Source organism: Natator depressus, chromosome 4 (genome assembly GCF_965152275.1).
Source record: "Natator depressus isolate rNatDep1 chromosome 4, rNatDep2.hap1, whole genome shotgun sequence".
Taxonomy (NCBI): Eukaryota; Metazoa; Chordata; order Testudines; family Cheloniidae; genus Natator; species Natator depressus.
The window spans coordinates 23,925,225-23,941,284 of record NC_134237.1 but is presented as its reverse complement, the minus strand read 5'-3'; the positions used below and the strand labels follow the sequence as shown (position 1 = coordinate 23,941,284).

Sequence of the window (16,060 nt, the reverse complement as noted above, 5' to 3'; positions counted from 1 at the left end):
ATCAGACAGGAAAAAACGTGCAAGTTTTCATCAGTTCACTCACCTGTGAACACTACAAATGGAACTTAAAAAAAAAAAAAAAGCTCACCTCAAGATAGAAACCAACTGTGATCTTTATCAAAACCAACACAGCAGGCCAGATCAGCAGCATTTCTGCTGGTGAATAAGGATGTCATGCTATTTACAAAGATAATACACACAATCACTGAGATTTAATACTGTGATAATTCAAAATGTAAAGGGCTGGCTATCTTCGCACCAGCAGTCTAAGGGCTTGTATATTTCAACATTTTAGAAAAGTGCTTATCTTTGGCTACATGATGAAGGGGACTAGAGATTACGCTTTTATTTTTATATTCAAGGAAAGAGACAGAAGTGTGTACTGAAATATGTTTGAGAATGAGAAAGCTTGTACTTGAACAACCAAATGTGTTGAATTAATTTTAAAATGTAGCACAGTCAATGACAGCTTGGCTTGTGGTGTACCAAAAGGAACATGGCTATACCATTTTGATAGCAAAATAATTTTCCAGGGACCAATTTGTGTTGTGTTTTCCTAAGGATACCTATGTAAATAAGCCACAAATTAACAACAGTAAAGTCATTATCAACCCTTCAATTTAAGTCACAGTAAGAAAGAGTAAAAACCCCATACATTGTCATCAATTTTGCCATTTAAGAACTATCTATGACATCCAGCTCTGATGATAATTAGGTAACTAAGTTTCAACAAGTAAAAGGAAAGGAACTGAAACTCCCATTGAAAACTCTGTTGAGGACAGGTCTAGACTGTATCTACAGTAATTTCACGCTCTGCCTGCAGACGTCTCCCTTAATCTCACCCACCTACTGTAGCACACACAGTACTGTAATACAGAAGCTAAAGGAGAGAACAGTCCTTAACTCATACCCATTTTAAAGCAAATTTCTTGCACCTTTGGAAATTGGCCTCAGAACAGAGTGAAAAATTGATCCAATAAGTTTGGATTAAGAGTGGGAACAAGAAATCCACTGTAGTGGAGAGGGCATTAGATTTGGAGTCAGAACATCTGGGTCTGTCATTGACCTGATGGGTGACTGTGGGCATGTCACTTCATCTCCTAGCCTCAGTTTCCCCATCTGTAAAATGGAGTAACGGCACCCTCATGTGTAAAGCAGTTGAAGATCTCTGGATGAACATTGCTATGGGAGTGCTATTATTGTTATTTTACTACTTCTTTTACAAAGAAAGCTGTCTACTTAAACTTCAGATCTATACATTGGAGTGAGCAAAGAATATAAAACATGCCACTGCTACCAGCCCAGCAATGTATTTATATACATCAGTAGTATTTCTACCTTGAGTTAAAGATCTGTCAGTTCTGTTAAAACCCCTTACATTCAAGCAGAAATGAATTCATTTGAAATATAACTAAGAGCAGGTTTATTTAAAAAAAAAGTGAACATTGTGGACATTTTTTCATTTAGGAGGACTGTAAAGAATAATAATAGTTTGCACTTAGTTTGACTTTTATCCATGTTTTGTTCATATATTTTTTTCTATGTATACAAGAAGTTATCCCAGTTTTTACAAAACATGGCCTCAATTCTTCAAACTTTAATCAGACAAAACTCCCATTGAAGACAATGGGCACTCTACTTCCATGAGACTATAGGGTTGGGCCCAATATTTGGTAGGTGGACTGTATATACATACATATACATAGTATGAACATTCATTATTGATGTAATTGAGAGGAATGATGCCCTGGGATTATGACTCAAGGGACCTGGGTAGAGAACCATGAAATTCTTTAATTTTTGTATTGATTTAGTACTACAACATGTGACTGAAGAAACAAAAACCTACAGAAACCTTGACAAAGCAGTAAAGAAACAATGCAGAAAAAGAAAAGTGAAATTGGATAGAAAGTAAGGCTAGTGAAGCTGAAGAAGCAGGGGAAAGAAACGATATAACAACAGTCTACCCGATCCTGAAACAGTTAACAGGATATGGATCAAACTTCAGAAGTGTCTCAGTGAAATGGAAACAAGGAGACATTTTGAAAACACAGACAGAACAAGAAAAATAGAAGTTCTAAACCAGCCAGAATCAATTACAAGACTGGAATTTAACAATGATAAACCATTAGACCTAGATATAGATATATCTGCGGTAAAAATCCAAGTAGTAAAAAAAGCATTGCAGAAGCTGAAAAACAACAAGGCACCTGGTTTGGACAGAATTCATCCTGAGATGCTTAAATATGGAGGCAAAGACGTGGAATCAATCCTCTGTTCTCTGTGCAACAAAATATGGATGGAGGAGAAAGTGCCAGAAGAATGGACCCTTGGTATCATAATTAAGTTACCAAAGAAAGGTGATCTAAACAATTGTTCAAATTGCAGGGGAGTAACACTTCTATCTGTCACAGGAAAAATATTAACAGCAGTCCTCCTGAACAGAATGAAAGGAAAGATGGATACCATCCTGTGTGAACAACAATCTGGATTTAGACAAGGGAGATTGTGCACACATGCTATTTTCACCCTGAGACAGATTATTGAGAACACAATTGAATTCCAAGGGAGTCTTGCCATCAATTTTGTGGACTTTCAAAAGGCATTCGATAGTGTAAACAGAGAAACAATGTGGAAAATTGTGGAATGTGGAATTCCAACAAAATTAATTGACATTATGAAGGCATTCTACGCCTACTCAAAATGCTGCATTAAAATGGAAAATGGATTGAGTAAGCCATTTAGCATCAAGACTGGTGTAAGGCAGGGGTGCATCCTGTCTCCTTTTTTGTTTATGCTAGTCATCGACTATGGATTAAAACAATGCGACAGTGATACATATGGCCTAAAATGGAACAATTCAAGGCTATCTGATCTAGACTTTGCTGACGACATCACTCTTATCAATGAAGATGCCAACAGACTACAAAAATGCACAAACCAAGTAAAAGAAGTAATGGAGAAGATAAGTTTGAGATACAATGCAAAGAAACGTAAAGTCATGTTAATGGGGACTACAGGGACAGAAATCAAAGCTGAAGAAGAGAAACTGGAGAAGGTGGACAATATTACATATCTTGGAAATATCATCAGCCAAGATGGTCCTAGTTCCAAGGAAATAAGAAGAAGAATCAGGAAGGCAAATATCGCATTTGGAAGACCCACAAACATCTTCCTCAAGACAAAACTGAATGTGTACAAAGCAATTGTTATCACCATGACAACATATACCAATGAGACATGGAAACTTACCAAGAAAGATATGCAAAAACTGGATGCATTTCATCACAAATGTCTGAGGAGAATACTGGGAATAATATATAGAGATAGGAAGATGAATGAAGAAGTCAGAAAAATTACTGGACAAGGGACCCTCTCACAAATCATCTACAAAAGATGACATCAGTGGCTGGGATACGTGCTGAGAATGGAAAAAGAACGCTTACTAAATACCGCCCTTGAATGGAAGCCAGAAAACGCAAGAAGAAAGAGAGGAAGACCGTGAAAAACATGGAAACAAATAGCTCTGAACTACATCAAGCACCTCAGCATGAAATGGGAAGATTTGGGGAGAAGGGCAGTTGACAGACAAGGATGGCAAATGTGGGTAGCCCAATGTGCAGCAAAGCATGGGATGGACTAGGGTCTAAGGTAAGGTAATTACTTTTATTTCATTTTATTGTGGAAAGTCCTGAGGGATTGTGTCAGGCCCTGCCTCAGAGTGAGCCCTTCCTAAACTCACCCAGCAGTGGTGACTCCCATCCCATAGGCACCCCCCCCGCCTCCACCCACCTTTGTGACCTCATTAATGGGGTTGCAGAACCACTCAGGTTTGGCCCAGCCACCCTCCTCCATCATGACAAAGGGGTCCAAATTTGAGGGAGTGGCATGGCAACCTGGTGCATGGGGTCGCAGTGCCACTCACTCAGATTTGACCTGGCCATCCCCATGACGATGGAGGGGTGGCCAGGCTAAAGCTGAGGAGCACTGTGACTCCGTGTGCTAGGTCACAATGCCTTCAGCAGCAGGCGGCCAGGCCCAGTTTCCTGGGAGAGGCGTCACAAGGAGCTGCTGCAGGGTAAGTTTTACAAGTTGTTTGTACATTTTATTTCATGTTATTTTGCATTTGCAAAAAAACACAGGGCTCAAGCTCTGGATTCAATCCCTGGCTCTGGCACAGATTACTTAATCTCTCTGTGCCTCTGTTCCCTGATCTAGAAAATGGAAATGACAACAATATTATTATTCCTTTATCTTCTCTATTTAGATTGTAAGCTAATTTGGACAAGGATTGCTTCTTTGTATGTGTGCATACAGCATCTAGGGGACCTGATCTTGCTGGAGACCTCTAGCCGCTTCTACAAATAATAATAGAGTTACTCCAATTTTCCACTGGTGTAACTGAGAGCAGAATTTCACCATGAGTAAATTTTTGATGTAATTACTATAAATACCTACACTATATTTTTATATTGTGCACTGATGAATGACAATTATATCTTATAAATTACTATAGGCACTTTATATGCAATAAAATATAAAGTCCCTGTCTCATGGGGACCTTAATCTTGATGCCTAAATCTAACTGATGTCAAATATGTATTTATAGGATTAAATTCCACTGTCAGTTTAACCAGTGTAAATCTGAAACAATTCCTTAAGCTGCAGATCCATCACCAATTAACTAAAATCCCCTAACAAGACAATTAGCATAATAAAAAATAACATACACAGCCAACTTTGGGCCCTGTCCTGCAGCTGGCCCCCACTAAAACGTCCAGTTACTCTCCCAGGAATACTTACCACATGCAAAACAGCTAGAGGAGTTAGACTCAAGAAAAGCCAAGATGTTCACAGCTGAGGAGGGAACCTCTAATACTTACCCACAAGGGTGCAAAACACTCTGGTTACTATTCAGCTGCCTTCCTCTTGGGTTCTCAGGTTTAGGGAGTTTAATTCTTAACTGTGACTTTCCTTGCTTTTATGGTTCACACTACGTCTTAATAGAGATTTTGTGAATTATACACACATCAGCATATCTTTCTGATTAGTTCTGGTAGGTGTTAGACATTGTTACAGACACCGAGGCAGTACTTAGTGACACTTGGTAGTCACTTCTGTGAACTTGCAGACACTAACGCTGTTTTGCCTTTTCATATTTGTTTCCAAATCAAACATTTGTGATTTGTGGGGTGCACCCTGATGTGTAGTAATTTATAACAGCATGATAATTTATTTCAGTTTTAAGTGGCATATTTTCCTTTCTGCTGTGCGGTTTGCTCATTCACAGTTTTTTAATTGAAAACAGCAACAACTATAAAATGACAACACTAATGACAATAAAAGAAAAGGGACTGTTTTCTGCCTAAACCGGTATGCTTCCTCATGGCTCAATTCTGCAAGGTACAGAACTGAGCTTTCCTCTAGCTCTCTGGTCCCATCCAGGACAGTACTTAAGCACGTGTCCAACTTTAATCACCTGAATAGGCACCTGCTTACGTGCCTCCCTACTGAGGGTCCCTGGAACTTAAAGTTAAGCATAAGGTTAAGTGCTTATCTGGTCAGGCCTAGAGTGCTCAGCAACTCTGCAGTGTGCTGATCACCAAAATTCTTTCCAATGATGGTATCCATTAGAAGAACCTTTTAAAGTGCCTGGTTATCAGAAAGCCTTTGAAAGAAATACCTCACTAGCTAGCTGATATGCAATGGGGCAGAGTGATTTCCAGTACACTGGATAGCTACTTAAAAAAATTAACTACATTTCTCTTCATGAGTTTTGAATTTCAGATGCTGGCTATATAAACTTGGATTTCTTTGCTGTCCATTTAAAGTGTCCATTTATATTCATTTATGTGGCTTTATCTATTGTTTTATCAAGCAATTTCAATATTCTGGTTCTATATAAGCCATTCCCCTTACTCAGGAACTGCAGTTTGTAATAACAGCAATCAATGCAGTTCATTCTGAGAAATGTGTGTCAGAAAAAGACTGCTGTGACTTTGAAATACTGAAAGTGACTGATAACATAATATGTGAAGCAGAATAAATGCATACAAATGGAATTTTTAGCTGAGCAGTCCAAGTATGAACTAAATACAGTGTCAGAGTATTGCAGTGAAAGCTCTATGTGCAAGCAGTTACAATGGCAAATTACTAAAGGCACTCTGCAAAGTGTTTTATGAATAAAGCGGTGAGTACAGTTTTGCTTGGCTGTATCCTTTTGTGTGTGTGCCTGCACTTAGTCATGAAGCAGAACCAAGTCATGTTCAAGAACAAAATGTGGGAGTGGAAAAGGCACTCAGTTTTTATAAAAGGCATCAGAGTCAACACAAATGGGACTAAGGCCTTGGTTTACCAGTTTGGGCTAACATGGCTTGTCTGGCACTAAAATAGTGTATTAAAACCATGGTACAGAGTAGGAGTCACAAATCCTGCAAACTGATCCACAAGAGCAGGTCCTCACACCTTCACTGAGCCCCACTGAAATTGTGAGAGCAAAGGTCTGTCTGGGCAAATCTGACCACACTATCAGGGCCTCCACAGGAAGTAAGATATGAAAGCCTACCAATTAGAGGTTTTTCACATAGCCTTTCATTTGTTCAAAAAATGATCTGATTTTGCAAGAAAGCCTGCAAAAGACAGTTAAGTGTTTTTGCTAGAAATTAGGACCATTCTTGAATGAAAAATTCACTTAAGAATGGTTCTATTGTCCAGCAAAATCTCATAAATTATTGTATATTGTTTTCATTAATTTTTGCAAATAAAAATGGCCTTTCTAAACACCACTAGTAGGGGCTTAAAAGTACAGCTAACATCCCATCCACACTGGCCAGATAAACTGCGTTAGCCTGAACTGGTTTTAAAATGCGTTTAAAACCAGCTCTAACACACTTCATTTCCTCCTTTAAACCGGCCATATATGTTGCAAGCAAGAACTAAGGAAGAGAAAGCAGCTACTAAAAATACATGATAAGGCTTATGCTATTTGAAAATCTCCCTCAATTTGTTGTACAGAAGATTCCCATGCTACCTCAACTAAAAAAACCTCAACCCCCCGCCCCCGCCTTTCTAGATTTCATCCTATGAACAGGGTTCAACAATTATACAAGTTTAGCTCAAGCTTTCTCCCCTGATTTGCCTGCTCCTTAAGTTCCTTCTTCAGGACTGCTCAGTCCATACTCCAGATCCTTTCTGCCCCCCCTCCCAAAGAGCAACTCTCATCTCTCTGACATCCTGCTCATCTGCTTCACTGAGTTGGCAGAACCCTCATTACCCTGCTCCCATCAGCATCAACGTATGTTAACAGGGCTGACAGTTTCAAACTAACACTGCCTGTCTGTTACAGGAAAGTTTGGTTCTAAGCTACCCGAAATCCAACCTCTGTACTCGTTAGAAATACAAAACAAGAAAAGATCACTGAGGGTAGCAACATGCTGGAATATATTTCAGTTTTACTGTTTTTTGAATTTACAACTGAGCACTTTTAAGTGATGATATATAAATACTGCCAGTATAACATTATAATGCGAGGAATGCAATATAGTATACATTATTTTCACTGCCATGGGAACTGCATGTACATTTGAGGGCAAAATTTGGCCCTTTACATGTCAAAACTCAGTTGCTTAAGGCAAACAAAAAAAAAAAGAAAAAAAAAGGCTCATTAGTAAGAAATAGTTCAGTGGGTAAGGTATACTGTCAACTTTAACACATACAGAAAAGAGTGCTTCTTTGCAGTGGCTTACACAATCAGTGGGGATTCAATTTGCATTGCATAACCAGTTTTTCTTTTTATAACTGTGAAGGAAGTGCTCATCATGAAGATGAGGGATTATTGCACTAAGTTGGACCATGCTCAGTGTAGGCAGGGGACGTACAAGCTTTCAGGCATGGCTCTTCCATTGCACCTCAGTTCCAACCTGCAGAATCCCTCTGACATTCTAGCCTGGGGCATCTATTGAACTAAAACTGCCAATCATACTGAACTGTGTCGTTGTTTTGTGATTTATCTGTGACCAGCTTCCCTGAAATGGCACACTGTATTAAGAAAGCTCCAGTGGCTTTCCCCAAGACTGTCTCATCGTGCTCCATCTGCAGCTCAGCTGCATCAGAATCTTTTAACCCCTCCCCCACCAATTAATAATAAAGCAAAAAGCTGCATTAGACTTTTAGCCGTGTTTCTATTTGTGTTTCAATTTAATTCAGACTTTATTATGTATCTATTAATTTAAGCCCCGCAAGCACCAGTACCATCGAACAAGGGGCAGTGTAGGCACAACCAATACAGTTAGTTTCCTAACCCCTTGTCAGGGAATCTGCTCACCGCTAGTGCACCTCCTCCTGGTCAGAAGCTGATTCCAGGTTCACCACCTCCTTTCCACCTCTCACCACAGGCTCTGCCTTCTCTTCCTGGCTCTCAGCGAGGCAAGATGCCCCGTGTTCCTGGTTTAGCCCTCTGGCAAAGTCATGTGTGTCCTCCCTTCCAGGGTATTAAAGTCTCTTCTTACAAATGGGCTCAGGCCCTCTTTCTAGCCACTGCCCAGCTGGTCCACTTCCCCAGTGGCTAGTAGAGGAATCTGGGCCCACCCTCTTATCCAGGTTCCAGCTCAGAGACCCTCTCCTCAGCAGCCATGGTCTGTTCCATTCTGGATCTTACTGCCTCTTCCCTGAGCCTTCCCGAACCTTCTGGCTCCCCCACTTCTGCAGGTTTGCCAGCCCCCAAACTTCCTCCTCTAAGGGAGTTACCTTTGCTCTGTAACCCCCAAACACACCCCTGTCACTCAGGGAGCAGCTGCAGACTACTTCCCTGCTGCCCCCTCTCTGCTACCAACTTCCTGTTTTTATATACCCAGCCCAGTCCCTTCCTCCTCAGCTGGGCTTCCTCATTATTCAGTCAGGGGATTACTGAAACCACCCGATACCCCTCAGCTGTGGCCTGTCTTGTTAATTGGCCCCCTTCTTAGCCTATTTTAACCCCTTCAGGGCAAGTGTGGGGTGAACACCCCATCACACCCCTGTAAGGAAAGCATACTTTGCTGTACCACCATCACCAGCTGCATGCAGCAGGGGAGGTGCAGAGAGATAATAAGCAAGGCAACTACTTTCTAGACAGCATAGAACTCCCTGGGGCATTCCATCTTGGTCATACAGTGAGGTGGGATGTGGCGAGACAAAACCTTCCTAGGATAGTGAGGGTCTGTCTTCATCATATTCATTATTATGGGAAGGTTATTATTTTTGGTGATAAGTTACTATGGGGAGTATTGGTTTAACTTGTAAGGTTGTATTGTAAACTTGTGGGTCAGAGGTTCTCTGCAAGGAAGAGAAGGAGGATACTTATGTGGAGAGGTGGGGGAGGAGAATGGATTGCTTGAGGTGGGGTTGTAAAGGGCACAATGATAGTTTTTGCTGGTAAGGTATTTTACTGAGGTGAGACTATAAGCTCTTCTCATAGTTCCACTTTTCGTCCTGGGCCACTGGCCTAGATCCACTGACACAGAGACTAGGTATACAGAATATAGCAACCCTCCTTTTCATCTAGGGTCAGAGGTCTGCTGGAGCAGCATGGAGAGAGGGTGACATTTTCAGAGGTGGGGACTTTAACTGGAGTTTATCTTAAAGGCTTCCTATATAACGCATCTCTACCCGCAACAGGGCAGAGACTTTCTGGGACCCATGGGTTTACTGAAGTGATAAAAACGGCAGAAGAGAGAGCCAGGCTGCTTTGAGCACAGCCAAAAGCTACATCAGATGTGCTAGGAAGTATGCTGCACGTACAAGCCTGGTTCTTTCCTAGGCATCTGAAATTTGGATTATTTAAAGCATGATGAATGAGGTACATGAAGCAAAGCTTTGAAGATGGCACCAGGAAAATCACTACCAGTATCTATTTCTTTTGCTTATAATTGTAAAAAAAAGGGAACTGGGTTCACCTTCTGATCCACTAATTCATCATGACTTTTCATCATTTCTGGTAAGTGCAATGTTAGGTTTCCAAAGTAGCAATACTGAAGCTCCATGTGCCAAGAACTTCTCCTCTGAAGTCATGAGTATAATACATACAATTGTTATGATCTTGTTTTTTGTGTGTACAACTTTAAGCGTCCAGAAGTTTGCTGTTTGTTGAGGCAGCTGCCATTCTGCAAGGCACAGCTGACCCTGCAAGCTACAGAGGAGTGACACACTGTGCTTTCTGATGGTGACTTTACCTTTGTTCTTACATTGTTTCCCTTCATCTCAAAGTAAAGTTGTTTCAACAAATAAGAACATAGTTGCTTATTGTGTATGAAAAATACAAAACAATTGCAGCTTGATGTTAGTATTTAGCCTTGTTTGTCAGCCTCAGATCGAATTTTGGGTTTGACTTTTGATACTCTTAAATCCTTACTTATATGTGTGAAGAACAAAGGATAATGACATTGCGTGTTGCTTCTGCCCAGCCAGATGGGTTTGTTAGTACAATGAGAAAGAGATAAGAAACAGCACAGCTAAAGTGATACAGGATATGGTGGGAGTGTAATATATGATGAGCATAGACTGGAAGGCTGCCTGGCTCTTCTCTTAAGCCAAGGTCAAGCAACCAGTTAGGAGTGGCATGGGGGAGAGGCATAAAACACTAGAAGCCAAAGAAAAGTCTGGCCTTGGCCAGAGCACAACCTCACCCCTTATCCCTCCCATGGAATACAAAAGAGGTGGGACGAAGACCCCAGACTCATGACCCTCCAAAACGGAACATGACCATAAGCTGAAAGGGGTGTGACTAGGGGATGCACTACAGGTATATATCAGCCTGAGGAGGAGGAGGAGGAGGTGGGAATGTGGACACAGGCAATGCTGTGCAGCGTCAGAGCTGGGAACGGATCATTGGGAAACAGATTCTGCCAGCATGTAGAGCTATGGATATGCTGGCTTGGAACGAACCCCAACAAATATCGTGTTGCCTGTAGTTCAGTCTTTTGGTCTTCTGCTTTCTGTCTGCATGACAAGAACCGGGGAAGGGGTGAAGGGAAAGCCCTCTAACACTTGATTTTCAGAGGTATTGAGCACTGACAGCTCCCAATTACCTCAGTGAAAATCAGACCACTGACCTCTGAAACTTATAAAAAATTTACCTTTTCTCTCTCGATCATCATCTATCGTTTGGAGCCTAACACAGAACTGAAAAATCTGAGTGTAAAAGAAAAAGTGGAGAAGTGAATGAGATGAGAACATTTTGCGGTTGCCTTATTCTTGACCTACAACAGACACCACATGCTCAGAACTGAGCAATTGCTGTAGTGCCATGGGAAATATAGACTTCTATGACATATCCTGATAGGATTTACAATTACTTTTATACCTCCCAGGAGCACAATGGAGGATTTAAGGCTCAGGATTGAAGAGAGTTCTTGATAGGTGTCATGTTGCATGTCGGCACACAGTTCCTACTGAACCAAGGGACACATCCTCTTGGAACTTTTCCTGTAGCATTCAGTAGTTCGCAGTATTAAAGCTCCTGTCATTACTTTAAAAAAAGAACTCGAGTGTGCTGCCCACAGGGCTGCTCGTGCACAGGTGGTCATCTATTAATGGCAACAAAAAAAATGGGGGGGGGGGTATTCTAACCTACCTGAGCACATCGATTTGTTGTCTAATGGCATGGACAGGTGTATTTGTCAAAATCTGTCAAGTGATTATGAAGTCATTGAGACAAGCTGAAAGGTCCATTATTCAAATCTTTCCTAGAGGGATTTCACTATTATTTTGATTCAATTACGTTGTATCTGCATTCTAGATGGAGTGGAATCAACTGGTTTCAGAGATACAATTATACAGATGGTCATCACCATGGCTATTTGAGACCCTGAGTGATTCCCTTCACATGTGAATACAGCTAAAAACCAGTCTCATTAAATATTCAAAAGCCTTACTGTTCATATCTTTGTTTCAGCTTAGAACAAAGTCTATACATAGATTCAAAGACCAGTTTCTTCTTTTTCTAAAGCTTCCAGTTTTTACCCTTTTATTTTAATAAATAATATCACCAAAAAAAGCTTATTTGAAGACATATTGATATTCCACTTAGAGCAGAACTACTTTTCTCATTTACTGTTTGCAATTTCTACACTGTGCTGAAAGCCAAAAGATTTTTTTCAGCCCAAAACGCTTAAATCTGCAGAATTTCTAAAGAAAATCTTGTATTTGGTTTTACTCTTGCTTTTTTTAAACCTGTTAGTTAAAAAAAAAGTAGTTAGAGAGGCTATTGCATATGAAGGTTTCAGAATGTGTGTTTCAGGGGGAAGGGAATTTTTCTTTCTTAACTCTAGTGGTGATCATGTCTAATACCGTGGGGACTAATATGCCTTACAAGCATATCCCTGCTTGCAGATGCTATTATTGTATCAGTAACAAAATTATAGTTACTCTTAATAAAATGAAAATACTACTACTATTTTGCACATATAGCTCACTCTGATCTGAGGATATCAAAACCTTAATGTACAAGACTGGGCAAAATTCCTAGTGACTTCAGTGGGGCCAGGATTTCATCCTTGGTCTCCAGCTTCTCTCTGTTTCCATTTCTTAAAAATCAAACTCATGTGGATAATGCTCAGAACAAGATGACTTAAGACCCTGAATGGCACCTGATCACATCACTCTCCCCTCTCTATGTATCTATTCAAGAGCTAAGATAGCTGGGAAAATTCCTTAGAAAGATTATAGGAAGGATCTTTCCTTGCTTATTTTGCATACTGTATATCAAGTGAACAATGCTCGAGTCCTAGATATTTTCTGCTGAGCTTACTTGGTCATGTTCACGGAAAGTTTCAATATTTTTGACAAGCAACTCCCTATAATGTTTTGTATACATACACACACATACGTATACATACACACATATATATACACACACGCGCGCGCACACACACACACACAATCAGATATATAACTCAATGCATTTAACTTCTTCATCACTTCTGTAAACTTTAGATTTTTATTCAAGTTTATCTCAGAGCACAAGTCAGGCAAATAGTTCCCAATCAATAATATATTCACTGAATATTAGTCCCTTTCTGCTCATAGAATATCTGTGAGCAGACAACGATTTCCTTAAATCTACGTATTACTTGAAATAATTCAACCACCATCTTTTTTAATATTATACTCTATTAAGTGAATGCAAATATTTAAAAATCAAACTGTGCTGCTTAGTTGTAACTGGTCAGATAAGTCACATCGCGTTATTTCTGGTTGTTTCTTTTCCCTATATGACGAATGCACAAGCACAATTCTGGCACAATTACTTGGACAGGAGAATTTAAAATTCAGTCCTGTGAATATTCAATATTATAACTCTGACGTTTGCTTTCTGCAGGTATCTGTGCCAGTATCTGAATAGTCTGAATATTAAAAGAAAGTGAACACAAGGGGTACAAGCCTGAATGAAACATATTCATATGACATAGGGAAGGATATCCAATATGACAGCCACACAAAAGAAATTCCAACAAAGCAAGTGTGAAATGCTGTTATTTGCCTTAAGCACAAATACTTAGCAATAGGTTTGGGAGAAAAGGTTTGAATAAATAGGAACCATATAATTCACCCAGACCTTCATCCAAAATTCAAACTGGATACAAAATAAAGTTTTCCTGTGGTTTATAAAAGTGTTTGTTCGTTTTGTTGAGTTTTTTTTCCCATTTCACATGCATCTGCAATTTTGAGTTAATACTGAATGCTGAGAAAGCACAATAAAGACAATTCTGTTGGTATTTCTGGTCTGACCAAAAGCAATAGGTACCAGAAATCTCACTAGAGATCTCACTTTTGCAGCTCCAAAAGGTTGAGTAAGCTTTGGAAATACCTCCTAACTTTCTTACACTATTTTCTCTCCTTAGAAAAGGCTTGTAACTTTTTTGGGGGAGGGGACATCTTCTCAAGAGCACTGAGCGGGGGACTCTGCGATCCACATAACATAGGTTCCACAAATCTTTTTTGCTGCCAATAAATTTCAGTTCAACTCTCTGATGTTTCTCAGGAGGGGTGAGAGCAACTAAAGCAAAACTAAGTATTTTAATGATACTGCTAGAGGAATGAATAATCAACTTCAGCATAAAATACCAGAATATGCAATTGGGTATTTGCATATTCTGCAAATACCCAATTGCATATTGGGTATCTGCAAACCTGCTTCAATGACATGTTCAATGATGTAAGGCCAGGTGACTCCAGTGTCTTTTTTCATTCCTTTCTTTTTGCAAAGTGGGACATTTTTCTGTTTTTACGTACGTTCACAAGTAAGTGAATGCATATGTAGAAAATCAAGAAGTTTTTCTCCCAAAGAAAATGCAACTAGAAATGGTTCCACAGCTGAGAGATATCTGCCCTTAATCCCTATTCCATCCTCTTCTGAATCTTACCTTTGCGAGAAGACATCTCTGTAGGGGCTGCCATGCTGGAGTGCAATTCCATATCCCCTGTCTGCGACAGTGTTCCCAACTGTGTAAAAGGAGCAGTCTGGGTCATTGATGGCCACGTATTCCAGTACTGCTGCATCCCACACAAAGGCATAGTTCCCATATTTCACCTGTAGCAAATAGAAGAAGAGCTTAAGGCTGTAGCTTGTCAACTCCAAAACAAGGCAGTTGTGACCAAAACTCGTTACCATCTGAAGGCTGTTTGATTAAAAAAATGTTGAGGTTTCAGTCCAGTTCCCAGCAGGTAAGTATCCATATCCCCAAAACCACTGCCACAACTGATGCTGCTTGATTCTTTTGTTTGTAGACGCAGCAGACATGCTAGGAATTGAATGTGAACTGAAAACAATTTGCCCTCAGAGATGAGGCATGCTGGTGGAGAATTTGGGATAAGTTTGTACTCTTCTGGTTCAGTGTACAAATGGAGGACTTCAGTCCCCAGGGCTATTAATTGGGCACCTTTCACCTGTGCTAAATTCACACAGTGTAGATGCGTTTGTGAGAGAGAATCAATGCAGTGCCTATTTTACTCCCTTCATACTTGTGACCAACCCTCTGGTCCTGGTGAAAGGATAATTTTATGGTGAAGGCAATGGATTGAGACTGAGAAGATCTGTCATCAATTCTCAGTTCTGCCACTGATTCCATGTATGACCTTGGACATGTCACTTGGTAACAGATTTTCAGAAAAGTACGACTCTCATTTAGGACCAACATGGAGTGGCCAGATTTTCAAAAGTGCTCAAAGGGAGCTGCTGGGTACTGAGAATTTTTGAAAATCTGGCTATTTATCTCTGTCTAAATTCCATATCTGTAAAATGGGAATAGTAATTCCCTGCTTCAGAAGGATAACATGAGAATAAATATATTTATATTTGTGAGGTGCTCAGAGGCTGTGGTGATTGGAACCAGATAAGTATCTAGATAGAAAATTGCTTCAGTGACCCTAAATACAAGACTCTTTTAAAGGGAAGCATTGCTCTACAGATATATTTCCCCTGTATTTAAAAAAACCCACAGTAGCAGCTCTGTGTTTCATTGTCAAGATGGACCGCGACTAGCATATCACAATACCATTCCAAAGAAAGCTCCACTTAGACCACACTAATGGAAAGATTTCTTCCTTAAGTTATACTAATGGAAAATGAGATGCCTTGCCCACCCTGCTAGGTTGTCGGCAAATCTTACACGGGCAGTTCATGCAGCCTCTTTTACTAGTGATTTCCGCTATGTTAATATAGCTTTCTTGCTCAGAGTTTTAGCCAAACAATTAAATGATTGTGTTTCTGAAGATTATTTTATCATCCAGGGTGATGGAGCTCTCGGAAGTATTGTTGACTAGCCCTGGTGTTTCTAGCATTACTTGATGCACTTTTGTTGTCCATGTGAAGCCCTTGGACTCGTAGATGTGAATCACCACAATTGTGACTGAATCTGCAATTGTAATTGCCATCCAGACACAAAATCTTTGTTAATCCGCCAGGACATATCACTCCTCACAGCAGCAGCACTATTAATACTAGGTGGCCCGCTTGTCCAAGACGTAAATGCCACTGGCATGTGAAACAGAATTAGCTCTACCTGGAGAGGAACATACCCCTCAG

At 40.2% G+C, this 16,060-nt stretch overlaps 1 protein-coding gene across 4 annotated transcripts in view; it reads right to left on the bottom strand.

Annotated features, from left to right (window-relative positions):
- The window catches only part of GRID2 (glutamate ionotropic receptor delta type subunit 2), a 1,015,652-nt gene that overhangs the window by 77,705 nt on the left and 921,887 nt on the right, over positions 1–16,060 (bottom strand). For all 4 annotated transcript variants that reach the window (XM_074950595.1, XM_074950596.1, XM_074950598.1 and 1 more), the window contains one exon: positions 14,400–14,566. In XM_074950595.1, the coding sequence (XP_074806696.1) occupies positions 14,400–14,566 (167 nt within the window). The remainder of the gene's footprint in view (positions 1–14,399; positions 14,567–16,060) is intronic.